This window comes from Neomonachus schauinslandi, chromosome 14 (genome assembly GCF_002201575.2).
Source record: "Neomonachus schauinslandi chromosome 14, ASM220157v2, whole genome shotgun sequence".
Taxonomy (NCBI): Eukaryota; Metazoa; Chordata; class Mammalia; order Carnivora; family Phocidae; genus Neomonachus; species Neomonachus schauinslandi.
This window is the reverse complement of record NC_058416.1, coordinates 83,311,060-83,336,282: the sequence shown is the minus strand read 5'-3', so window position 1 is coordinate 83,336,282 and position 25,223 is coordinate 83,311,060. Positions and strand designations below refer to the sequence as shown.

Below are 25,223 nucleotides of genomic sequence, written 5' to 3'. Positions count from 1 at the left end.
ACTCTAACCCAGGGTGGAGAGGGCGACGCGCCAGGTATAAACAATGTGCCCGTGGGAAGGCACAAGGAGGGAGGGACCGGGAAGGGCTTCCCAGAGATGACATTCGAGAGGCCTATTTAGGATGGACCGAATGAGACGAATCTCAACCACCTCTCAGCTTCTTCCTGACACAAAGGCCCTCGCCGCCGCCTTTCCCCGGGCGCGTACTTTGGGAGGGCGAGCCTCCCGGGCCCAGGCGCGGGGCCAGACGCAAGGCTGCGAGGCCGCGGGACTCACCGGCGGCGCTGAAGCCGAAGCCGGAGGGGACGGACGAGTGTTCCGCAAGCTCCAGTCGGATGACAACCAGTGACACACTCATATGGCAGGCGCTGGCCGGCGCGGGCCCCGGCGGGCTCAGGCGAGGCTGGAAGGCGAGCTGAGAGGCCGAGCGGCCCAGGGTCGGCAGCGCTGCCACCGCCTCAGCGCCGCCGCCGCTGCCTCGGTAGCAGCAGCTCCGCGCGCAACCCTGCGAGCCACAACAACCCTCACTTCCGCCTCCCGGCCGCCGTCGTCGACCCTCGAGGTTACGCGTGCGCGGAGCAGCGCGCGCTCCGATTGGATAGGGTTGCGGCCACGTGACTGGCGTAACGACGCCGAGGTGAGTCTGCGCTCCCCGGACGGAAATCTTGAGGAGTCGGGGAGGAGGAAGCTTACGGAGATTGCAGGCGCCGGGTGCCCTCTTAGGCCGATCGGTGGGTTTGCGCCCAGGCCCGAGTTTACCTCTCTCAGAGGCCTTACCCTCAGGCTGCCTCCCGACGGCGACGGGTCTCCGGGTCGGCGAGGTCTCCGAATTGTCCGAGGAACCGTGCCCTGTGGCGAGCTCTTGCCCCTTTGTTGTGTTTGACCCCTCGCTCTAGCGCTGGAGGGGTTGCTTTGTGTTAGCCACACTTTACAGATAGGTACGCCAAAGCGCAGAGCGGTGTCTTCGCCTCTCTGAAGGCCCTTGAGGAACAGGGACTCGATGGCAGTGTTTCTGACGATGTCGAGGTAGGGCGGTGGCTGGTTAAGCGCACGGTGTCGGGAGTTAAATCTGGGCCCTGCTCCCGGCTCCGTAAGTTCACAAATGTTTACTGCGAGCCTAAGCACTGTTGGGGTGGTGGGATATTTTCGTGAATGAGATAAGCACACAGTTCCTGCTCTAATGGAGTCGACCTTGATCGGTTGTGTGACCTTGAGCTAGGTTTTTTGACATAAAAGTGGGATAATATACAGCCATGGGCATGAAATAGAGCCTGTGGCTCTACATATATCATTTTTTCTTAGATTCAGCTTTCTTTCCAGTATGTCAGACTGCTTTTAGCATATAGAGAGCCACAGTCAATACCTAAATGTCGCACACATGACAGGATGCTATTCCAAGCATATGCTATAAGGATTTCTAGGATGCGTCACAGCACATCCTGGACTACATATGCATATAACATAACCACATGCTATATGTGTATATAGCTTGTGACTGCATCTTATGAAATATGTTTCAATACACACTGTTTATATCTCCCAAGTGGTGACAACCAAAAATGTACCCAGACCTTGCCAAATGTCCCCTTGGGACCAAAATCACACCCCGTTGAGAATCGCTGATGCATATGCCATATTCACATAGTATATGCATATAACCTATGAGACCTCATGAACTTTTTATAGTATACTACAATAGTAGATAACATTTTTATTTCTCTTTTCTTTTTTTTTTTTTAGAGAAGGAGTGGGGAGCATAGGGAGAGCGAGAAGAGAGAATCTTAAGCAGGCTCCACGCCCAGCAGCAGAGCGCGACGCAGGGCTTGATCTCACAACCCTGAGATTGTGACCTGAGCTGAAATCAAGAGTCAGATGCTAAACAACTAAGCCACCCAGGTGCCCCAGTAGTAGATAACATTTAATAGTGTGCCAGGTACTAACTTGAGTGCTTTACATACTTTATTTCATGTAATAGTAACAACTTTATGAGACTGGCATATAATTATTCCCATTTACAGAGGGAGGAAGAACCTGAGTCTCAGAGAAACTTGCACTTAGTAAGTGGCAGAGCTAGAATTCAAACCCAAGCAATCTGATTCCAGAGCCACACTCAACCTTTTTACTAAACCATCTTCTTTTTTTTTTTTAAAGATTTTATTCATTTATTTGACAGAGAGAGAGATAGCGAGAGTAGGAACACAAGCAGGGGGAGCGAGGGAGAGGGAGAAGCGGGCTCCCCGCTCAGCAGGGAGCCCGATGTGGGGCTCGATCCCAGGACTCTGGGATCATGACCTGAGCTGAAGGCAGATGCTTAATGACTGAGCCACCCAGGCGCCCCTAAACCATCTTAATATGTGACAACACACTGCATATTTATAAAAGCATAAATTAAGTAGCAAGGCTACATTATCATACTAATTTCATTATTCTGAAAGAAGACAAATATTCTCTATGGTACAGAAGGAACATGCTAGTTCCAGAGAATAGTTAATGATGGGCAAGTTGGGCTTGTTACCATTTTCTGTGGCTATCAACAACTAAACCTGTCCCCTGCCTTGCCCTATTTTCTGATTCATCTATACATCCTTCCAACTCATTTATACTGAGCATCTGCTGTGTGTCTAGACGCAGTGCTAGGCCCCAGGGGGATGGGTATACACAAAGATGAAATATACACAAAGATGAAAAGATAAGATAGGCCTTGCTTTAAGGAGCTTACAATTATAGGAGCAGATAAGCATGAAAACAGTTACTGTGTAATGGAGTAAATGCTCTAGTGAAGGTATGGAGAAGAAGCAATAGGAGTTTAAGAAAAAAAAAAAAGTAGTACCAGAGCCTGCCTGGAAAAGAAAAAGCCTCAGGGTGCCTGGCCGGCTCAGTCAGTAGAACATGAGACTCTTGAGTTCGAGCCCCATGTTGGGTGTGGAGCCTACTTAAAAAAATAAACATAAAAAAAATGTTAAAAGCCTCTTGAGAGGATGTAAAGGTAAAGCTGAGGCTGTGATGTAAAAATGAGTGAAGTGTACAGCAGATGAAGTGGGAAAAGCTGTCACAGTGCACAGCTCCCAGAGCCTGGAGGTGGGAGAAACAGTGTTTTGCCACTCTGAAGAGAGTGTTGGGAAGTGGCTAGAACAGAACCATCATCTCTAGTTGGAAGGAATAAGCAAGCTGGTCATGGGAGCATTGCCCACTCATCCATTAGTACCCTCAGTTGAGATGCAAGCCAGCCCTTCAGGCCCCAGAGATGCTTTTCACCACCGTTAAGCCCTGACAGTTTTTGAGGCTTTTAGAAGCCTATAAATAAACTTCCATTATAAACTCTGGCCTTGGCGTGGGAACATAAGTAAAACTGAAAATGCAAATCAACCTTTAAGTTTTTCATTTCAACCCCCCCTCCCAGTTCTGCAAATTTCCAATTATATGAAAAACACACTGTATCATCTCAAGCATTTACTGCTTGAGAACCCTTTCTTTAGAGTCTTCTATGGCTTACTGAATCCTGATGGCCACACTGAAGTGACTCCCATAAACTTATAGGCTGTCTTCCCAAACTATGTTGTCCAAACCCGATTTTTAGTAAGCTTTGAAGCTATAGAAATCACACAAAAAGTGCAAAGATTTTCATACAGACCTGACTTGCAAATAGCATTTGCTTTCATTAATTTGTTTTTACCCCAGCTTTTTACTTCAGAGATACAGAAAAGTTGAAAGAATAGTACAGTGAATGATCTCTCATATACTCTTCATCATATGCCCTTCACCTAGATGGACTAAAGATCTTGCCACGTTTGGTTTATCTCTATCCCTGTATATAGGTATATGTCTATATACATATGTGTGTGTTGTGTGTGTGGGGGGGGGGATTTTTTTTTAAACTTTCTGATGAGAAAAGAGACAAAGGGAGAACAGTTAGGAGGCTGTTGGTGTGATGGAGGCACCATCCGTACCAGGAGGAGGTCAGTACTGGGCATTCTGGGAGTATACAGGAGAGGCTTCTCATCTGTCTTTTCTGGTAGCCAAAGGGAGTTTCCTGAAGTAAGTGATAGGTAAACTACAACCTAAAGGACAATTTGGAATTAGCCAGGTAACAGGTGGAAGGGAGCAGTCCAGGGCAAGGCAACAGCACAGGCAAAGGCATGGTAGCTGGAGGAGAACATCATGTGTTTAAAGAAGCCGCATATAGATTTGTGTGTCCACAGCATCCAGATTAAGGTGAAAAAAGAGGGAGAGTTGCTGCCAAGAGTAGGGGGCAGATCTTAGAGGGCCTCTTGAGACAGGCTAAGGAACAGAGTTTATCTTGAGGGCAGTGGGGAGCCATTGAAAGTTTTACCTTTTTTTTTTTTTAAGATTTTATTTATTTAATTGACAGAGAGAGAGAGCGAGAGAGGTAACACAAGCAGGGGGAGTGGGAGAGGGAGAAGCAGGTTTCTCCTGAGCAGGGAGCCCAATGCGGGGCTCGATCCCAGGACCCTGGGATCATGACCTGAGCTGAAGGCAGACGCTTAACCACCTGAGCCACCCAAGCGCCCCGCCATTGAAAGTTTTAAATGGCGTTAGGATGTGGCCAAATTTGCAGTTTTGAAGGAGCAGTCTTAACTCTGCTTGAAGAGTGGAGAAAGAATGAGGAGTTTGAGAAGAGGCAAGGGGATCCGTTAGGAGGCTTGTTGCAGTGATCTGTGGGCAAGATAATCTGTGGGTAGTAAGTGGAGAGAGGTCGATGGCGATTTTCAGGAGGAAGACGACAGCACAGAGCACATGGAATTGAGGTGGCCAGGTGGGGGACTGAGAGAAGTCAGGAGTGAACCCCAGATTTCTAGCTTGAACAGCTAGCTGAATGGTGGAACCCTTTACTAGGCTAAGGAGCTTAGAAAACAGAGTAGTCCGGGAGGGTTCAATTCTGGTTGTGGTTTGAAGGGTCTGCGGGAGATAGTGGAGATGTCCAGTTGGCATGCCTGAGCTCCCGGAGGGAGCTCCCGGAGGGAGGTCTGGATGGGAGGCAGTGAAGGCAAGCTGTGCCCTGTGTCTTCTTCTCGTGCAGTGTTGGCCTCAACATGTGCATAAGGCAGCTTTTCCAGTCCTCACATCTCCAATGTGCTTGGAGAGTAGCCTTCCTGAAACACATCCAGGGCAGGCACCAGCCAGCCAGGCGATGGGCACATTCTGGAGGCAGCACCTACAGAGCGGTGATTTTTGACATGGGTGGAGTTCTCATTCCTTCTCCAGGGAGAGTGGCCGCAGGTGAGCTCTACATTCTGTTTCACTTTTGGAGACTAGGGTCGGGGTAGGGGGAATGCAGTGTGTAAGGGGAGGCTGAGAGGAACATTTGGGCAGCTCTGCTGTGATTACCCTTCATTTCCAGTTTCACCTCATGGTCTGTCTTCGCTGCTTCGCCTCCTACCATCACATTCTCATTCCAGCCAGCAGGAAGGAAAAAAGGCCCAAGAGCTGACCTACTATGGTGGCTGGTTGGGCAGTTCTCCATGCTAAGCCAACCCAAGTACAGGTTTTATATGCCCCTGAGTAAACATTTCTTATTGACCTTAAACATGAAACAGTTATTTTACCAGCAAAAATGAGTTTGTTTGGGAATAGCAAGAGAACTGCAGTTTGGGACAAGCAAGCTATGGCCAATACCATAGGCTAGTCTCACAAAGGAGAGGAACATTATTTTATGAGAAAGAAGAGGAAATTAGGGCTTGTTTTGAACGGAAGTCCACTGGAGAAAGGCAGGAGCTCAGGGTGATGATGATTTCTCATCAGCCAAGTTGCTGGGGTAGTGAGTTCAGCATACATCTTCCTCCTGTTGAGGCCAGGAAGTGATGATCCTTTCCCATTGGAGATTCTGTAACTGACAGAGTTGGAAGGGCGCGAGAGCTCCCCCTTCTGGCCTCCTGGCTTCATTTCCGCGAGGATTCCCTTCTCACCTGACCCAGCTGAGCAAGTGGACTTGGAGAGCAGTTTTTTACCTCCAGCTGCAGCTGGGCCCTCATCCTCTCTATTCCTCTGCTCATATTCCTTTGGCATTTACTGCGGGGCTGTTCTGACCTCCCCAGCAGTCATCCTACTCCCCCCGCCACAAACCTTCATCCTTGGCCAACAGCTGAAACTCCTCTTTTTACTGAAAACAAAGATTACTGGACAGGAGTTTTCTCAACTTTCTCCACAATATCTCGAGAACCTATTCGCTTCACTCACTCCTGTCTGCCTCGGCCCAGATTTCGATCCCTATCTTCCCCCACCTGCACCATCCCAGGAGCCTCCTAACTCCTCTGTCTCTGCCTCCTGGCATTCTGGGTTTTGCGCCACCTTCCACGCAGCCCCCAGAATTACCTTTCTGAAATACAGATCTTATCCCCTCACTCCCTTGCTTCAAATCCTTGAGTGCTGTGCTTTGTCCCTTAGATTAAGTCCAGAAGTTTTTGCTTGGTATCCGAAGGCCTCTTGCAAATTAGCCCTCACGTCCTTTTGTCGCAGCTTTGCCCATGTTTCAGCTGCCGTGGCCTACTTGATGTTCTTTAAACTTGCCAAACACATTTACACTCTTGTGTCTTTGCAAGTTCTCTCCCCTCTGCTGGCAGCTACCCTTCCCCACCCCCTCTACCTGTTCAAATCCTACTGGTACTTTTGATGGTAAGTTAAGCAATGTAGGGACACCTGGGTGGCTCAGTCTGTTAAGCGTCTGTCTTTGGCTCAGGTCATGATCCTGGGGTCCTGGAATTGAGTCCTGCGTCGGGCTCCTTGCTCAGTGGGGAGCCTGCTTCTCCCTCTACCTGCCTCTCCCCCTGCTTGTGCAGGATATTTCTCTCTCTCTCTGACAGATAAATAAATAAAATCTTTAAAAAAAAAGTTAAGCACAGTGCCTGGAGTCTTGTGTGCTCAGTACATCTTGTGGTGGTTGTTAGTATTGATTTTAAGACTTCTCTTCTGTGAAGGCTTCTCTGACCTCCTCCCTGGGTAGAATGTTCCCGGCTGGCATGTTCCCAGATCGGTTTCACCTCTGCCAAGGTGTGTCTGAGTTAGCAAACTTTTTCTATAAAGGGCTAAGTAGGCTTTGCAAGCCATACCATCTCTGTCACAACTGTTCAGTTTTGCTGTTGTGGCAAGAAAACAGTGACAGACAGTAGTAAATGAATGGGTGTCGTGTTCTAATAAAACTTTACTTACAAAAACAGATTTGGTTCCCAGGCCATATTTTGCATATCCTTGGTCTAGTTTATTTTTGTTTATTTTTTTTAAAAGATTTTATTTATTTATTTGACAGAGCGAGAGACAGCAAGAGAGGGAACACAAGCGGGGGAGTGGGAGAGGGAGAAGCAGGCTTCCTGCTGAGCAGGGAGCCTGACATAGGGCTTGATCTCAGGACCCTGGGATCATGACCTGAGCCGAAGGCAGACGCTTAACGACTGAGCCACGCAGGGGCCCCAAAGCTTTGTTGTTGTTTTTTTAAGATTTTATTTGACAGAGAGAGAGAGAGAGAGAGCAGGCAGAGGGAGAGGGAGGAGAAGGGAGCCTGTTGCTTGATCCCAGGGCTTGATCCCAGGACCCTGGGATCACGACCTGAGCCAAAGGCAGACGCTTAATGACTGAGCCACCCAGGCACCGCCTCCTTGGTCTAGTTTATACATCTGTGTAGTATTCCATTATATGGATGTACCATAGTTGATTTAACATTTATTTATTTATTTTTAAAGATTTTATTTATTTATTTGACAGAGAGAGACACAGCGAGAGAGGGAACACAAGCAGGGGGGTGGGAGAGGGAGAAGCAGGCTCCCCGACAAGCAGGGAGCCCGATGCGGGGCTCGATTCCAGGACCCCGGGATCGTGACCTGAGCTGAAGGCAGATGCTTAACGACTGAGCCACCCAGGCGCCCCGATTTAACATTTATTATACATTTAAGTTTCTGGTTCTTTTTTTTTTTAAGATTTTATTTATTTGAGAGAGAGAGAACGAGTGGTAGGAGGGGCAGAGGGAGGGCTCCGCAGGGAACCCAACTCTGAACTTGATCCCAAGATCCCGAGATCATGACCTGAGCCTAAGGCAGACACTTAACCGACTGAGCCACCCAGGCACCCTCTGATTCTTTTGATTACAATTCTGCAATTCTGCACAGCCTTATACATACTCTTTGCTGACTTTTATAGATCTATCTGTGGGAGAAATTCCTAGAAAGTGGAATTACTATATCAGATATACATTTAAAATTTTGCTATCCATAGAGGTTGTACTTTTTTCCACTCTCATCAACAGTATATGAGAGTACCAGTTTCCTTATGTGCTTGCCAACTCTCAGACCATAAAAAATGTTACACACTTGGGCCGCCTGGGTGGCTCAGATGGTTAAGCATCTGCCTTCGGCTCAGGTCATGATCCTAGGGTCCTGGGATCGAGTCCTACATCGGGCTCCCTGCTGGGCGGGGAGCGTGCTTCTCCCTCTGCCTCTGCCTCTCTCTCTCTCTCTCTGACTCTCATGAATAAATAAATAAAACATTAAAAAAAATGTTACAGGGCGCCTGGGTGGCTCAGTTGGTTAAGCGACTGCCTTCGGCTCAGGTCATGATCCTGGAGTCCCGGGATCGAGTCCCACATCGGGCTCCCTGCTCAGCGGGGGGTCTGCTTCTCCCTCTGACCCTCTCCCCTCTCATGCTCTCTATCTCTCATTCTCTCTCTCAAATAAATAAATAAAATCTTTAAAAAAAAAAATGTTACACACTTTAGTTCTCAAATTAAACAAGTATGATTATTTGGATTGAGCTTTAAAAGTCTTGCTATTCTCGGGGCACCTGAGTGGCTCAGTCCGTTAAGCATCGACTCTTGGTTTTGGCTCAGGTTATGATCTCACAGTGGTAGGACTGAGCCCCTCATCGGGCTCCGTGGAGTCAGCTTAAGATTCTTTCTCTCTCCCCCTTAGCCCCTCCCCACTCTCCTGTGTTCATGCTCTCTCTCTCAGAAAAAAAAAAAAAAAAAGTCTTGCTATTCTCGAAAGATATAGATCAGATTAGTAACATTGATTATTTCTGAAGGGTGAGATTGCTTGTCATTTTACTTTTTTTACACTTTCTATAGTCAGATATTTTCAATGCACAAGCCCTACTTTATCAAAACAAGAAAAAATGTGTAAAGATTATGTCTTAGAAATACTTATGATTGGGGCACCTGGGTGGCTCAGTCGTTAAGCGTCTGCCTTCGGCTCACGTCATGATCCCAGAGTCCTGGGATCGAGCCCCACATCGGGCTCCTTGCTCAGCGGGAAGCCTGCTTCTCCCTCTCCCACTCCCCCTGCTTGTGTTCCCTCTCTCGCTGTCTCTCTCTCTGTCAAAAAATAAATAAAATCTTTAAAAAAAAAAAAAAAAAAAAAGAAATACTTATGATTACCTTACATATTTTTGCCCCATAGCAGCTATATTTTAGAAAGAAAAAACAACCTTGTACAAGAAAAAGCAGCCTCCGTCTAAAGGTTCCCAGTGTACATGAATGTTGATCCATTCACTGACTGAGCTTCTTGTGGATAGAAATTTTCTTTAGTCCACAAAGACGGCATCCTCCAAGCGAACGTTCCCGTGTACCACCAGCCCCACTGCCATCCAGGATTACTACAGTTTACAAAATGACAGGCTTGGGCGCCTGGGTGGCTCAGTTGGTTGGGCGACTGCCTTCGGCTCAGGTCATGATCCTGGAGTCCCGGGATCGAGTCCCGCATCGGGCTCCCTGCTCGGCAGGGAGTCTGCTTCTCCCTCTGACCCTCCTCCCTCTCATGCTCTCTGTCTCTCATTCTCTCTGTCTCAAATAAATAAAAAAAAAAAAAAAAAAAAAAAAAAAAAAAATGACAGGCTTGTTTGCAAGTGCTGCCAGAATCCAGCTTATTACGCATGTATTTCCTTACCACATGGCAGGACCGTGTGAGTGAGCCAGCTAATGAGAGACCCAGGAAGAAAATGCATAACGCAGTGTCCAGAGTCACGTCAGGCAGGTGGTAAGGACCTGACACTTAGCAGCTGCATCCCCTCGGTATCACTGTTGCCTTAGAGGCTTAAGGCTGAGATTTTGCATTTCCTGAATTTCTTCAGATTCCCAGCAGAATCCACCTGGCACCACAGCAGTGCCTCAGGGACTGGTTCAGTAATTCCCCAGGGCTTCCCAAAGCCCAGCCATCTGCCAATGTTCTTCACTCATTGCATATTTTACTTCCTATAGAATGGGAGCTACAAAATCATATCCCTCCTGGAACTATACGGAAGGCCTGGATCTTAGGTGGCGAAAATGGGCCCTGGATGAAACTTACGAGGGGAGAGATAACAACAGAGGATTTCTTGCAAGAATTTGGGAGACTTTGCTCTGACATTGTGAGTGATAAACACATTTGAATTTACATACTCTTTTTCCCAAATGGGTGGATGCCATACTCACCCATTAAGTTGATTAAGCTGCAAATAAAAAAGTAAAAACCTAATAATCTGTTGTAAGTTTTTTTGTGTTTTTTTTTAATATATCAAGTTTTTATTTATTTTGTTTGGTTTGGTCAGTTGGTTTTTTTCAAGCTTTTATTTAAATTTTAGTTGGTTAACGTACAGTGTAATACTAGTTTCAGGAGAATTTAGTGATTCATCACTTGCATATAACACCCAGTGCTCATCACAAGTGCCCTCCTTAACACCCATTACCCATTTATGTTACAAGTTTTTAATGTATTTCTTCCATCCCCAGGTACTCAACTTTAGCTACATATATGAATATGTAAAAGTATTCTTTACTAAGCTCCTCCATCAGCTGCTGTTCATCTGTAATAGGAGCTGTCTGCATAACGGCTTTGATTAGAAAGCTTATTTAAAGCAATAATAAGGGGTGCCTGGGTGGCACAGTTGGTTAAGCGTCCAGCTCTTGGTTTCGGCTCAGGTCATGATCTCAGGGTCCTGGGATCGAGCCCTGCATTGGGCTCTGTGCTCAGCGTGGAGTCTGCTTGAGATTCTCTCTCTCCCTCTGCCTCTGCCCCTCCTGCTCATGTTGTCTCTCTTCTCTCTCAAATAAATAAATTTTTAAAGATTTTTTTAATTAAAAAAAAATAAAGCAATAATAATATTGAACCTTTTCTCTGTACTATGCATTGTTCTAAGTTCTTTTTTTTTTTTTTTTAAGATTTTTATTTATTTGAGTGAGAGAGACAGAGATCATGAGAGCAAGCACTAGTGGGGAGGAGAGGGAGAAGCAGGCTCCCTGCCAAGCAGGGAGCCCGACACAGGGCTTGATCCCAGGACCCCGGAATCATGACCTGAGCTGAAGGCAGCTATTTAACTGACTGAGCTACCCAGGTGCCCCTGTTCTAAGTTCTTTATTTACAATTAACTCAAGTGTAAACTTCACAGTAATCCTACTAAAGTATGATTTAAAATATAGTAAACAAAGTTCTGTGGATCCAGTGGTGGTAATGGTTGCACAATAACAAATGTACTTAATACCACCCAACTACACACTTAAAGTGGTTAAAATAGTAAATGTTTTGTTATGTATATTTTACTACAATTTCAAATATATATGTAAAACATTGTGCTAAATGAAAGAAAGAAGCTGGTCAAAAAAGACCACATACTGTATGATTCCATTTATATGAAATGCCCAGAATAGGGAAATCTATAGGAAAAGAAAGTAAATTACTGATTTTCTAGGACTGAGAGTACTGGGAAGTTGGGGGTGGGATGGGTAATGACTGCCAGTATATATGGGGTTTCTTTTCAGGGTGATGAAAATGGTCTAAAATTGATTGTGGTGATGGTCACACAACTTTGTGAACATATTAAAAACTGAATCATACAATTTATGGGTGAACTGTGCAGTATGTGAATTGTATTTCAATGAAGCTGTTCTACAATGTATGTGTGTGTGTGTGTGATCGTGTAAAATCGCAGACTTGCCTTTGCAGATTTTGAAATATGAGTTTTCAAAACCTGAGTAGGTTGAATTTAAAAATGAAAAATGGGTCCAAAACTGAAGTTCATAGTGGTGATGCTTAGACAATAGAAAATCATTACATGTCTTCCGGATCATTAAGAATTAAATTAGATCTGCTTCATGTACTTTTGGGGTTGATACTTTTGAAGATTGCCAATCCATGAGTGAAATAAGGAATTCATTTAACTGGAATATTGATATAAATAGCTCCATTCCCTCACCAGAGGCACTCGAAGTCAGTCCTTACAACCCTGTACACAAAGTTCTGCACAAGGGCCGAAGGAGAATTCCTTTAGGTAGCAATATTTTCTCTGTTGGTGATAAGCGGTTCATCCTCCTCCTAATTATTGTTGGTACTCCTCTCCCCTCCCCACTTTTAGGCGAAGACTTCTGTACCTGTGGCCTCCTTTTTCTCTCTGCTGACCAGTGAGCAAGCGGCACAGCAGTTCCCAGTGATGACCGAGGCCATAACTCAAATTCGGGCAAAAGGCCTTCGGACTGCAGTCTTGAGCAATAATTTTTATCTCGCCAACGGGAAAAGCTTTTTGCCCCTGGACTGGAAACAGTTTGATGTGGTAAGCTTAAAGTGATCCAAACAATCAAAACAGAGTCTGTCCTTGCTTCCAGATGCATCATTAAACGCTGCCTTTTAGCAGGTCTTGAGTGAATGGGTTTTCTTATTCAGACGAACTTGACTAAATTAGGTTTAGATATAACAGGATGAAAAGAGGACTTTTATTTTATTTTTTATTTTTTAAGATTTTATTTATTTCTTTCACAGAGAGAGAGATAGCGAGAGCAGGAACACAAGCAGGGGGAGTGGGAGAGGGAGAAGCAGGCTTCCCAATGAGCAGGGAGCCTGATATGGGGCTCGATCCCAGGACCCTGGGACCATGACCTGAGCCGAAGGCAGATGCTTAACAACTGAGCCACCCGGGCACCCGAAAAGAGGACTTTTAAAAGGTTGCTGAGCTCTCAGCAAAGTCCAGTATTTCTGGGGCTTGATAACTGGTTGAAACCTCAGCTTTAGAGACTCTTTCACATTCTGAATTTGAACCTTATTCCTCACATAACACACAAATTTCCATTGGCCCTCACATCTTAAAGGGCCTGTTGACCTTTTCTCTTCAAAGACCAACCCTGTTGGGGCGCCTGGCTGGCTCAGTTGGAAGGGTGTGTGAATACTGATCCCAGAGTCATGAGCCCCATGTTGGGTGTAGAGATTAAATAAATATATTTTTTAGAGATTTTATTTATTTATTTGTGGGGGGAAGAGAGCACAAGCAGGGGGTGCAGCAGGCAGAGGGAGAAGCAGGCTCCCTGCTGAGCAAGGAGTCCAATGTGGGACTCGATCCCAGGACCCTGGGATCATGACCTGAGCTGAAGGCAGACACTTAACTGACTGAGCCACCCAGGCGTCCCTAAATAAATATTTTTAAAAAAAGAAAAAAAGCGGGGGGGGGGGCACCTAGGTGACTCAGCTGGCTAAGCATCTGACTTGATTTTGGCTCAGGTCATGATCTCAGGGTTGTGAGATCAAGCCCCTGCTTAAGATGATTCTCTCTCCCTCTCCTTTTGCCCCTCCCCCCTCAAAAAAAGAAAAAAAGACCAATGATGTTGCCCTCTATTCTGTGGCATTAATCCTGAGACCAATGCTGTCTAACAAAAGTTACTGCAGTAATGGAAATGCCCAGTATGGTTGCTACTGGTCACATAATGCACTTGAAGTGTGGATAGTATCACTGAAGAACTGAATTTTACTTCGTTTTTATTAGTTTAAATGTAAATAATCACATATGGCTGGTGGTTACTGTATTGGATAGCCCAGTGCTAAGACTATCCAACTACACTGAGAACATACTGAGATCTTCTGTGCCAAGAGGTTACTGTAGCTATAAAGGATTCCCCACTTCCCCAAGAGAAAATAGATTATCATCCTGGGGTAGATAGGAATTAGTTATAGATGACCTGCTTAAACTTCAGTTAGAATATAAATTCTTACGGAGCAACGTTACTGTGTGTGGGGCGCTGGCTAGGCGTGAAGGGTTACTATGTCAAATGTGACAGGCAATCCTGGCCCTCTGGAGAACGCACTTGCTATGTTTCAAGTGCTCAGTCACCACATGTGGCTAGCGGCTACTGTATTGGACAGCGCAGACACAGCATTGCCATCACTGCAGAAGGTTCTATTGGACAGTGCTATTTTAGAACATAAAATCTAGTAGAATTGACAGGTAGAAATTCAGAGCACAAAGGTTGGAAATTAACCTCCCAACCTAGTGCTGTTTTCACCTTCCACATCTTCCTTCCTTCTTATAGAAAGCCCATCAGAGATAGAGTCCTCTCCCCTCTGGACACCTTGCCTGGCCCCCACCTGCTTTGATTATTGGTTTCCCCGCAGTACACGCACAGACATCTTCCAAGCTCCCTCCCCACGAGCGTTTGGAACCTCAGCCAGATTCAGTCCTGTCTCTGCAACTTGCAAACCGTGGACCGTGCTTTGCTGCCTTGAACCTCAGTTTCCTCACCTCTAATTCAGGAAGAGCAATTTCTTTGTTGTAGGGTAGCTGTGTGCACCCCACAGAGTAATGCATGCAAAGCTCCCTGCATGGTCCTGGCACGTGGCAGTTATTTTCAGAGATTCCTTCCATCCAGTGCAGCTATAGGAATGATATCTTCATCTGGACAACTGAAGCTGGTCAGGCTCACACTGAGCCCTCCAAATGAGGCTACAATTGAAAAGACCTATGAGCTTCTTGAAAAAAATGGACATGTTTATTTAGACTTCACAGGCTTTCTGGCATGTGCTTTCCAGCAGGTTTTCTGGTGGGTTTTCATATTTTAGGTCTGCAGGAGACCTGGAGTTTTAAAAATATTTCTTCAAGGCCAACGGTGTAGGTTTTTGTTCTCTAAAGCTCTAAGGCTATGTACAGATACACGTGCATGCGCGCACACACGTTTGATGGAATAGTGTAAGCAATCCTATAATCTCTGTCAACATTAGAGGCTGAACTCTTCAGTGTTATAGGAATCTGTCTCAGCTTTAAAAAATTTTTTTCATCTAATTTTTTAATTAAAAAATTACTACATTGTTTTTATTGTTAAAACCCACATAACATAAAATTTACCATAACTATTTTTTTTTAAGATTTTATTTATTTATTTGAGAGAGAGAGATAGCGAGAGAGAGCACGAGTGGGGAGGAGAGGGAGAAGCAGACTCACCGCCGAGCAGGGAGCCCCACATGGGGCTCGATCCCAGGACCCTGGGATCATTAACCGAGCCGAAGGCAGACGCTTAACCGACTGAGCCACCCAGGCGCCCCCATCATAACTATTTTTAAGTGTTCAGTTCAGTAGCATTAAGTATATTCACGTTGTTATGAAATAAATCTCCAGAACTTTTTCAAGTTGCAAAATAGAACAAAGAAAAGACCAGGGATCTTATCAAACTTAAATCTGAAGAATTTTTTCACTTCCTCAACGCAGTGACTCTCAGTGTAGTGGCTTCTGAGAGATGTCTGCTCATGAGAACTTGGCCCTGTCCCCTGGGTTCACCCCCCCCCCCATCTGTCTCAGCCAGCATAGCCTCCCCTGCAGCACGGACCCTGGTCTGTGTCTGAAACACCCTTTGCTATGCACTATTAATGTCTTCACTGTAGGGAGCTTGTCTTTTTTAGCTCATTCAGGTGCATAAGTAGAGAGTCCAATGTATTCAGGACATTTATTTACCTGAAAGGGCAGCTCTCACCCAACCTTGAATAATGCAGTCTGGAGGAGAGGGAGGGGCCCCCAGGTTTGTCCTTGGTCTTGGAGAGTGTGAGTCTTTCCAGGAGGGAGCAGGGATTGACATCTGTTCTCAGGGTAGACCGGAGGGTAGCAGGTCTAAGCCTCTGTGGCCATTTTAGGCCCGCTTTCTAGGAGATTAAGCCCCGGGGACAGTGTGAGGACCTGCAGGGTTGCCTGGCACTGGAACAGCTTTTGCAGGGGGCTCCTGCACCCCCAGCAGCACCCCCACCCACCCCCAGTTCCGGATCACATACATGGTTGAAGCAAGGTTGTCAGGACACAAGGGAGCTCTTTGCGTGAAAGGAATAGTGATTCTTTGCCACGAACAGTCTCTTTGGCATCCATCCTACGATGGGATTTATCTAAGTTGAGCATGGCTGTTTTGTGTTTTAACTTCTGAAATATGAACGTTAAGGTCATGTGTCTTTTGTAGTAGTAACCAGTGCCTTCTTTCTGAAAAAACAGTGAAGTACTTTTCCTAAGGCTGAAATGTGCAGCTCTTCTGGGTAGCCACAATATCTAACATTAGCGAAATGCTTTGTCATTTTGGAACTCACTCAACTTTCATTTAAAGTTCTCAACAACCACGACAATAGGTAAGATAGCTATTAGTATCCCCACATTACTGATGAGGACACCGTGTCTGAACCAGAACTCTGGTTTTCTGAGCTTGCCCCTAGGTAGTAATGCAGTATTTCCATATCCAACTTGAAAAAGCAGCAACATTTTACGTCGTAACACTCTTACTTGTTATAACAAATCTCAGCTGTCCTTATAGTATTCTTTTCAAAAACTATGGCAGTATGCATGTGGGAGCACCGCCTTTTAGAGCCAACTCTCATTCCTGTCCCTCACTCAGGTCGTGGAATCCTGCCTAGAAGGTCTCTGTAAGCCAGACCCCAGGATCTACAAGCTGTGCTTGGAGCGGCTCGGCCTGCAGCCTTCTGAGTCCATTTTTCTGGACGATCTTGAACTGAATATAAAAGCAGCCGCCAGCCTTGGCATTCACACCATTCAGGTAATGGTCACAATTTTTTGAACCCCGGCTGTGCACCAGGCACTGGCCTAAGCATTTCTGTATAGTCCTGCTCACAATCATAGTTGTGTTTAGTGGTTTTCCCCCATGCTGCTGTAGTCTTATTTTTTTATTAATTAGGAAATTTATGTGATGAGCCACTCGCATTTTCAAAGGGAAGTAGGACAAACACATACTAAGAAGGCAGTTTGAGAACAGAATTACACAAGGAGGGTGGCTGGCAGGCTTAAGACATTTGGGAGGGCAGTTAGGCTGTTCTAGTGACGCTGTTCTGGGTGGGGAGCCAGCAGCTAGCAGCCACACAGACCACCCGGGTCGTGGCTTTGAAGAGTGAGAAGCCACATGAAAGGAGACCTCCGACTGGCTTCCCATGTTCGCGTTTTCATGATGAGGCGGCTGATGGGCCGTCGGGACAGGGTGGCACAGCATTCTGCCTTCCTGGCGTGAAGGAGCATCATGGACTCTTAACTGACACTCTTCGAGCAGAGAGCGTTTAATGTGGTTAGGAATTAAATGGGAAGAGGAAACTCATCCTACAGCTTCCTCGTTAGCTGAACATCCTGGCCTCCAAAGCCCTTGTTCAGAGACCTGACTTCTTGGTTATCTCCTCCTAAAGAACTACCCTTTTAGAGAACAGACAGGAGGCCAGGTCAGGGTTGACTGGTGATTGATGTTCAATATTCTCTTTGAAACCAGGTTGATGACCCAGAGACTGCCGTAAAGGAATTAGAAACCCTTTTGGGCTTTACATTGAGAATGGTTATTCCAAACACTAGCTCTGTGAGAAAGACAGTGGAGATTCCACGAGATTCCTTGGAGAAGTACCTCAAAGACTTACTGGGGACCCAAAGCACAGGTATTTACATGATTGTATTTTGCTGACTCTCTCAAGGCTCGGCTTTCAGTCTGGTTCTCCCTTTCAAACCCCGGTGGAATATGCTGGAGACAGAGGCTGTGTGGTAAGGAAAACAGCCATTGGGCTCAGTGGATCCGAGTGCAGCCTTCAGTCTTGCCTGGGAAAAAGCATTAACCCCAAAAGGTCACGCGCTCCCTCTTCCACCTGAGAGTGTGGTGTCGCAGGGATCCCCCCTGGGACCTGGAGCCGGTGGTGTGTGCCCAGGGACGCTGGACTGTGTCTAATTGTTTTGAGATGACAGCCTGGTTTGTGAAGGTGACTTAAGAAGCTGCCTGAGTTGACAATGGGACAAGTTGTCTCCATCTCTACAAAGGTCCCTCTTTCATTCTTTGAATTTCAGCCTCAGAAAAACAGCTGCCTCAGGGGCTTTTGAAGATATTTCCACCTGGCGGTAAAGTCTTGCCTCCACCCGTTAAATCCTTGAAAAAGACTTTTTGTGTGGAGCTTCACAGCTCTGCTCTCCAGGGACTGGATTGTTCTTAGGGCCTCTTGTACCGCTGAGGGGCCCTTTTGGAGCAGGCCGGCGAACTCAGGCCAACTCCCACTGCCTGTTCTCTGACCATGTGAGACAAATCTATGTCCGTAGTTCAGTCTTGTTGTGAAGCTGAGGGTTAATTAGGATGTTCCTGGGCGGGAGCCAGAGTTCAGCCCACTGGGGTGGGAGAGCGCGTCTTGGGAAAGCACTGTGGCTCGGGCTCTCGGCCTCTGCAGAAGCTCCTTTCAGCCGTCATGCCAGTGTCAGGCGTGCTTTGGCCAAGTACGGGCTGAGGGACACACAGGGGCACTTTTCATGCTCAGGCTTAAAGCATATTCCATTTGCATGAGGGGCTGCCACGACCGTGCTTGTGCCTGATAGACAGAAACAAAAAGCTTTTCTTCGCAGAACAGGAGTTGGCAAGAGGGACAAAACTGGACACCTGTACAAAGTGAGAATGTGGTAGAAACGGAGTGGCCTTTGCCACACGATAGTGGACCTGAGCTGAGGGGTATGCCTGGCACTCAGTCACTTCTGGTGCCGAGGAGGAGGTGCATCCCAAATCAGAATGTTCTGCATCCCAAATGTGGTACTCGTTAGAAAGCAGGAATGCCCAGCTCTGTCCTTCAGAACTGCTTTCATTTTCTTGGTTTTCAAACTCACAGGCCCATTGGAACTCCTCCAGTTTGATCATGGGCAGTCCAATCCAACCTACTACATCAGGCTCAGCAACCAGCAGCTGGTTCTGAGGAGGAAACCCCCGGGGACACTCGTTCCATCCAGCCATGCAGTGGAGAGGGAGTTCAGGTAACTTCTCAGAGCCGGGGAGCCCTCAACCCCCAGCCTCCGCAGCTCAGCCCCAAACTGACAAGTCCGTGCCCTGTCAGAGACCATGACACATTTAAATCTGCAAGTGTGAATTTCCAAAATTATTTCCAATAAGAACATGTAACCTAATTTTATTCAGAAGTTTGTTTTCTCTTTTCTATACCTAAACCTCTAGAAAACCAGCCTTTTTTGGGAACCTCTGGGTGAAAAAAGGCATTTCTGAAATACTCATTAGTCTTACCCTTGAGTCTTAAAGACTTTAAGACCTTTAGTCTTATATTCAGTGGGGTTGAGGCCAAAACAAGTATGGCCACGAGGTGATAGTTGTTGAAACTGGGCGGTGGGCATGTGGGGTTTTTCATATGAACCTCTCTATCTCTACGGAGGTATGTTTGAAATTTTCCATAATAAAATGTGTACAAGAATAAATGTATTACAACCCCTCCCGACCCCTTTGCAAATAGGAAAATTTAAACATAGTAGGTTGAAAAAAACCTAGCTCCAAACTCTTTGAGAATGAGATGAAAATTCTGGATGGGCTCCAGTGGGGGCGCCTACCGTCCTAGAAGCCTTTCTCTTCCTCTGCTCCCTTCTCCCTTCCAGCCCCGGATCCCCTGCAGAAGGAGTGTTGCAGAGTAGTAAGGGAAATATGATGTCATCTCTTGGCCCCTTCTTGTTCTCACTGTTTACTGTCTGTCCTTTGGACTTCTTAGTTCCTGGAATCTGACTTCTCCAAGTGTTGCAGGCACTGGTGACTAATGATTATGAAGCCTTAGGGGGTCATCAGAGGAGAAAACCTGTAGCTATTTTTGAGCATTTATATCTGTGCCCATGCAGGAGCAGGTCTGTATTTACAGGAAGGAAACCGTAAAAGTGTGAAGCCCCCCACTCTGTTCTTCTGCATCCTGCTTGTGAACGCTCTCTGACCATTCCCAGAGGCACTGTGGAATTCTGGGGTGCTGTGGTGACACTCCCAAAATCCAGGAATGCAGAGAATTTCCATTTTAGTAAAGGAATAAAATGTGCATTCGAAGATGAAATCTAATATGGTATCTGCTTGTAAAATGCCAAATGTAAATTTGAACAATTTGGGGAATTTTGGAAAATAGCATGACACACTTTATTAAAAACCTCAGAGTAGTCACACTTTTAGATCTAATAATTCCAGTTAGAGGAATCTCTCTTTAAAAAGTAATTCTCGGGGGCGCCTGGGTGGCTCAGATGGTTAGGCGTCTGCCTTCGGCTCAGGTCATGATCCCAGGGTCCTGGGATCGAGTCCCGCATCGGGCTCCCTGCTAGGCGGGGAGCCTGCTTCTCCCTCTGCCTCTCTCTCTCTCTCTCTGTCTCTCATGAATGAATGAATGAATGAATGAATAAATAAATAAATAAATAAATAAATAAATAAATAAATAAATAAATAAAAAGTAATTCTCGGGGTGCCTGGGTGGCTCAGCCATTAGGTGTCTGCCTTCGGCTCGGGTCATGATCCCGGGGTCATGATCGAGCCCCTCATCGGGCTCCCTGCTCAGCGGGAAGCCTGCTTCTCCCTCTCCCACTCCCCCTGTTTGTGTTCCCTCTCTCGCTGTCTCTCTCTCTGTCAAATAAATAAATAAAATCTTTTTTTTTTTTTTTAAAGATTTTTTATTTATTTGACAGAGAGACACAGTGAGAGAGGGAACACAAGCAGGGGGAGTGGGAGAGGGAGAAGCAGGCTTCCCGTGGAGCAGGGAGCCCGATGCGGGGCTCAATCCCAGGACCTGGAATCATGACCTGAACCGAAGGCAGACGCTTAACGACTGAGCCACCCAGGCGCCCCAAATAAATAAAATCTTAAAAAAAAAATTCTCAAATGGGAAAACAGCTTTATGTATTAATACGGCCACCACAATGTTGTTTATAATAAAAAATTGGAAACACCCTAATGGTACAATAATCAGGAAGTGATTAAACCTTAGCATATGTACTTGTTGCAACAATGACAACAAAAGTAACAGCCGACATTTACTGAGTGTATAGTATGCGCCAGGCACTATAATAAATGCTTTGGATGTATTGTTAACCCAAAGCATTCTCACAACAACTCATGATATGTTACTGTTATGATCCCCATTTTACTGGAGAGGAAATCGAGGCTTAAAGACATTAAGCAACATCCCCCGGGGATACACAACTAGCATGTGAGTGGCAGAGTTTGGCCTCACACCCTTGGGCAGTAGGATTCCACAGCCCAGCCTTAATGATTTGCTGTTACTGCAGCCAACAAAAGTACACTTAAATAACACAAAAATGTTAAAATTGTAATAAAGACAGATACAGACCACATATAGTACTATCCTAACTACATTTTGTATTTTTTTTAGTACTCCCTACACCCAACATGGGACTCAGACCCACAACCCCAAGATCACAAGTTGCATACTCCACCGACTGAGCTAGCAGGCTTCCCTATGTTTTGTTTTGTTTTGTTTTTTAAGATTTTATTTATTTGTTTGATAGAGAGACAGAGCACAAGCAGGGGGAGTGGCAGGCTGAGGGAGAAGCAGGCTCCTGGCTGAGCAGGGAGCCTGATGTGGGACTCGATCCCAGAACCCTGGGATCGAGCCCCGCGTCGGGCTCCCTGCTCCTCGGGAAGCCTGCTTCTCCCTCTCCCACTCCCCCTGCTTGTGTTCCCTCTCTCACTGTGTCTCTCTCTGTCAAATAAACAAATAAAATCTTTAAAAAAATAAATAAAATAAAATAAAAAGACTTCTGCACCGAAACAAAAATATTAGAAAGGAACACACCAAAATATTTACCATGTTGGGATAGCATGTTACTGTTCTTCAGCTGCAAGTGACAGAAACCCACCTAGACTGACTGAAGTGTTTTGTTTTGTTTTTTAAAAGGAGAGGTAAAATGTATTGGCTTCATAATTTAAATCTTTCAGGCATGACTAGATCCAGGGGCCCAAATAGTATCAGGACCCATTCATTCTCTTTCTCCCTCCATCTCGCCACTCCTTTTTCCTCTATAACCTTAGTGAATGTCCAGCATACCTCCTGAGATTGACTCACTGGGCCAATATGAACAATCGTCTGGGGTCAGGAGGATGCGTTGTTCAGATTGGCCGAATCTGGGTCTTGTGCCCATCCTTGGAACCAGGGATTGGGTCAGGCCCACCCAAACCATGTGGACTGACAGTAGCTACAGAGAGCCGTTTCCCAAAGGAAAGCCCAGGGATTATTAGCAGAACATGAAGTAGGGAAAGGGACACCAGGCAGGCAAAAGCAGGAGCCAAATACTGGTGATATGACTGAGTAGTTACTTTTCTATTTAAAACATTAAAAAATTTCCTCCTTGGGGGCGCCTTGGGTGACTCAGTCAGTTAAGCATCTGACTCTTGATTTCTGCTCAGGTCATGATCTCAGGGTCATGAGATGGAGCCCCAAGTCAGGCTCCACTTTCAGCACGGAGTCTGCTTGGGATTCTCTCTGTCTCTCTCCCTCTGCCCCTTTCCCTGCTCTCTCTCAAATTAAAAAAATAAAATTTTAAAAAAGAAAAAAAAAAAGAACGTCTCCTGTGGACAGCATATAGTTAGGTCTTGCTTTTCTATGCAGTATGACAATCTCTATCTCAATTAAAATGTTTAGTCTAATTAATGTAACTATTGATGTTTGAATTAGTTCTATAATTTTGCTATTTGTTTTTTGTTTTTCCCATCTGTTTTTTGTTTTTCTTGCCTATTACAGGGTTAGTTGGATATTTTTTAGAATTCTGTTTTAATTTCTGCAAGTACTGATTTTAATTCAGAAAAATAGTTTCAAGAAAATCTCATCAATTCAGCCAGCATTGTTGCTCATTTCTCTTTGTTCCGGCAGGATAATGAAAGCCCTTGCCAATGCTGGAGTGCCTGTCCCCAAAGTTCTTGGCCTCTGTGAAGATTCAGGGTAATGTTCAGATTTATTTCTTTCATTACATATTCAAACTACAGAAGAGAAACGCCCATATAGTAGCTCAAATCCCAGTTTGTTAAAGTGAAGACAAATAAAATTTGGGTGAGAGAGAACAGAGATTTTATAGCAACCTCCCCTGGAAGTTCACAGAACTTTAAGTTATCCTGAAAGATAAAGAAATGCCTGCTTTTGTGAAAATTGGTAGAAAACATTTTTTTATCTTTTAAAAAATTTATATCCATCTAGTTTCATGTTGCTTGTTTTTGTTATTTTTTATTGTGGTCCTTTTTTTTTTTTTTTAAGATTTTATTTATTTATTTGACAGAGAGAGACAGCGAGAGAGGGAACACAAGCAGGGGGAGTGGGAGAGGGAGAAGCAGGCTTCCTGCCGGGCAGGGAGCCCGATGCCGGGCTTGATCCCAGGACCCTGGAACCATGATCTGAGCCGAAGGCAGACACTTAATGACTGAGCCACCCAGGCGCCCCAGGATAGTTTTGATGGTAGCCTTTTTTTTTTTTTTTTTAAAGATTTTATTTATTTATTTGAGACAGAGAGAATGAGAGAGAGAGAGCACATGAGAGGGGGGAGGGTCAGAGGGAGAATCAGACTCCCTGCCGAGCAGGGAGCCCGATGCGGGACTCGATCCAGGGACTCCGGGATCATGACCTGAGCCGAAGGCAGTCGCTTAACCAACTGAGCCACCCAGGCGCCCCTAATGGTAGCCTTTTTAAAACAACTTTTTAGAATAGGAAACTGGTTTCTAGTAATGACTAAAGAATGGATTAATGACATTTTGGTGTGTCACCTTAATATTACAGGGTGGTATATGTGTCACTCACACTACCAGATAATGATAGAAATAACATCAATAAGAAGAAGGGATATTTATTGAAGCCTCATTGGAACCAGGCAGTCCATGTATATTTGCTCCCCTAATTCTTACAACATCCCTTTGAAGTTTTACAGATTAAAACAACAAAGCCCAGAGAGGGTTAGTAAGTCTCTCATGATCACACTGCTAGGAAGGGGCAGAGATGGGATTTAAACCTGGTTCTGTATGGCTCCGAAGTCCCCCTCTCAACATGCTGCTTTCCTCCATTATCACACTTAATCTCCATTCCCGTGGCTTCCACGAGTGGACCAAACAGAAGAGAAACATGCTGGCAAAAACGTATAGACAGGGCTGTGTGTGTGGATTGGTTTGGGGATGGGGTACTTCTAACCCTCTGTGCTGATGTATGAAGGAAAGGAAATGTCCAGCACTCTGGGTCTGAACTCCTTCCCCAGCACTTGGAGCAAACACATAGAAAGAGCAATGCTGGGGCACCTGAGTGGCCCAGTCTGTTGAGCGGCTGGCTCTTTTCAGCTCAGGTCATGATCTCAGGGTCCTGGGATTGAGCCCCACGTTGGGCTCCACACTCAGTGAGGAGTCTGCTTGAGGATTCTCTCTCTCTCTCTCCCTCTGCCCCTCCCCCTTCTCTCTCATGTGCACACGCTCTCTAAAATAAATAATCTTAAAAAAAAAAAAAAGCAATGCCATAACTAACAGCCTGCCATATTATGAGCTGGACCACTGAAACCCCCTGTCTGTGTCCTTCCCAGGGTCATTGGCACTCCCTTCTATGTGATGGAATACTGCCCAGGCCTCATCTACAGAGACCCCTTTCTGCCAGGCTTGGAGCCCAGCCAGAGGCGGGCCATATACACTGCCATGAACAGAGTCTTGTGCAAAATTCACAGTGTGGACCTCAAGGCTGCAGGCCTAGAAGACTATGGGAAACACGGTGAGCAAGAGGCCATTTGTCTTTTGTGCTGATGAGTTCCTCATTGGTGCCCCTGTTTTCAGGATTTGCATCATGGCAGGGTGTTAATGCACCTAGCGTTTGCTAAATGTGAGGTGGGCTTCTTAGCCCCCTACTTGGAAATCTAGTTTCATTTTAATGGAGGTGTCATTTACGTAGATATATTATCCTTGGATACATCCCTTCACGGCCTACAGAATCTCTCTTCCCTGCAACTTTGATCTTGCTGGACCATTTCAGTCTTTATTTTTTCTGGTACTGGCCAAGAGTATTTAAGATACCTTCTTCTGTTTTTTACTCTTTCCCTAAATATTCTTTCAACAGGGGATAGACTTTTAAAATGCCATTATGCCAAGGTATTTTGTTTGTAGAGTTTTGTTTCTGCTTGTTTTTTTTACTGTCTGAGAGTTCCAGTTGTTCTTCATCCTCATTGTTAGTGTCAGTTCGTTCTCTTTCTTTCTTTCTTTCTTTCTTTCTTTCTTTCTTTCTTTCTTTCTTTCT

At 45.6% G+C, this 25,223-nt stretch overlaps 2 protein-coding genes across 3 annotated transcripts in view; one reads left to right on the top strand and one right to left on the bottom strand.

Annotated features, from left to right (window-relative positions):
- LOC110588247 (BRCA1 associated protein) overlaps positions 1-526 on the bottom strand; it is a 30,406-nt gene extending 29,880 nt beyond the window's left edge. The window contains exon 1 of one of the 2 annotated variants that reach the window (XM_021698545.1): positions 277-526. In XM_021698545.1, coding sequence (XP_021554220.1) covers positions 277-358 — 82 coding nt within the window. In that variant the 5' untranslated portion in view covers positions 359-526. The remainder of the gene's footprint in view (positions 1-276) is intronic. The other variant, XM_021698546.2, reaches the window with a different exon arrangement.
- A 125-nt stretch (positions 527-651) lies between these two features.
- Positions 652-25,223, top strand: part of ACAD10 (acyl-CoA dehydrogenase family member 10) — a 38,934-nt gene continuing 14,362 nt past the window's right edge. The window contains exons 1-9 of the mRNA XM_021698566.2: positions 652-731; positions 5,039-5,238; positions 10,196-10,344; positions 12,325-12,519; positions 16,592-16,750; positions 17,465-17,624; positions 18,825-18,966; positions 22,845-22,913; positions 24,523-24,704. Coding sequence (XP_021554241.2) covers positions 5,052-5,238; positions 10,196-10,344; positions 12,325-12,519; positions 16,592-16,750; positions 17,465-17,624; positions 18,825-18,966; positions 22,845-22,913; positions 24,523-24,704 — 1,243 coding nt within the window. The 5' untranslated portion in view covers positions 652-731; positions 5,039-5,051. The remainder of the gene's footprint in view (positions 732-5,038; positions 5,239-10,195; positions 10,345-12,324; positions 12,520-16,591; positions 16,751-17,464; positions 17,625-18,824; positions 18,967-22,844; positions 22,914-24,522; positions 24,705-25,223) is intronic.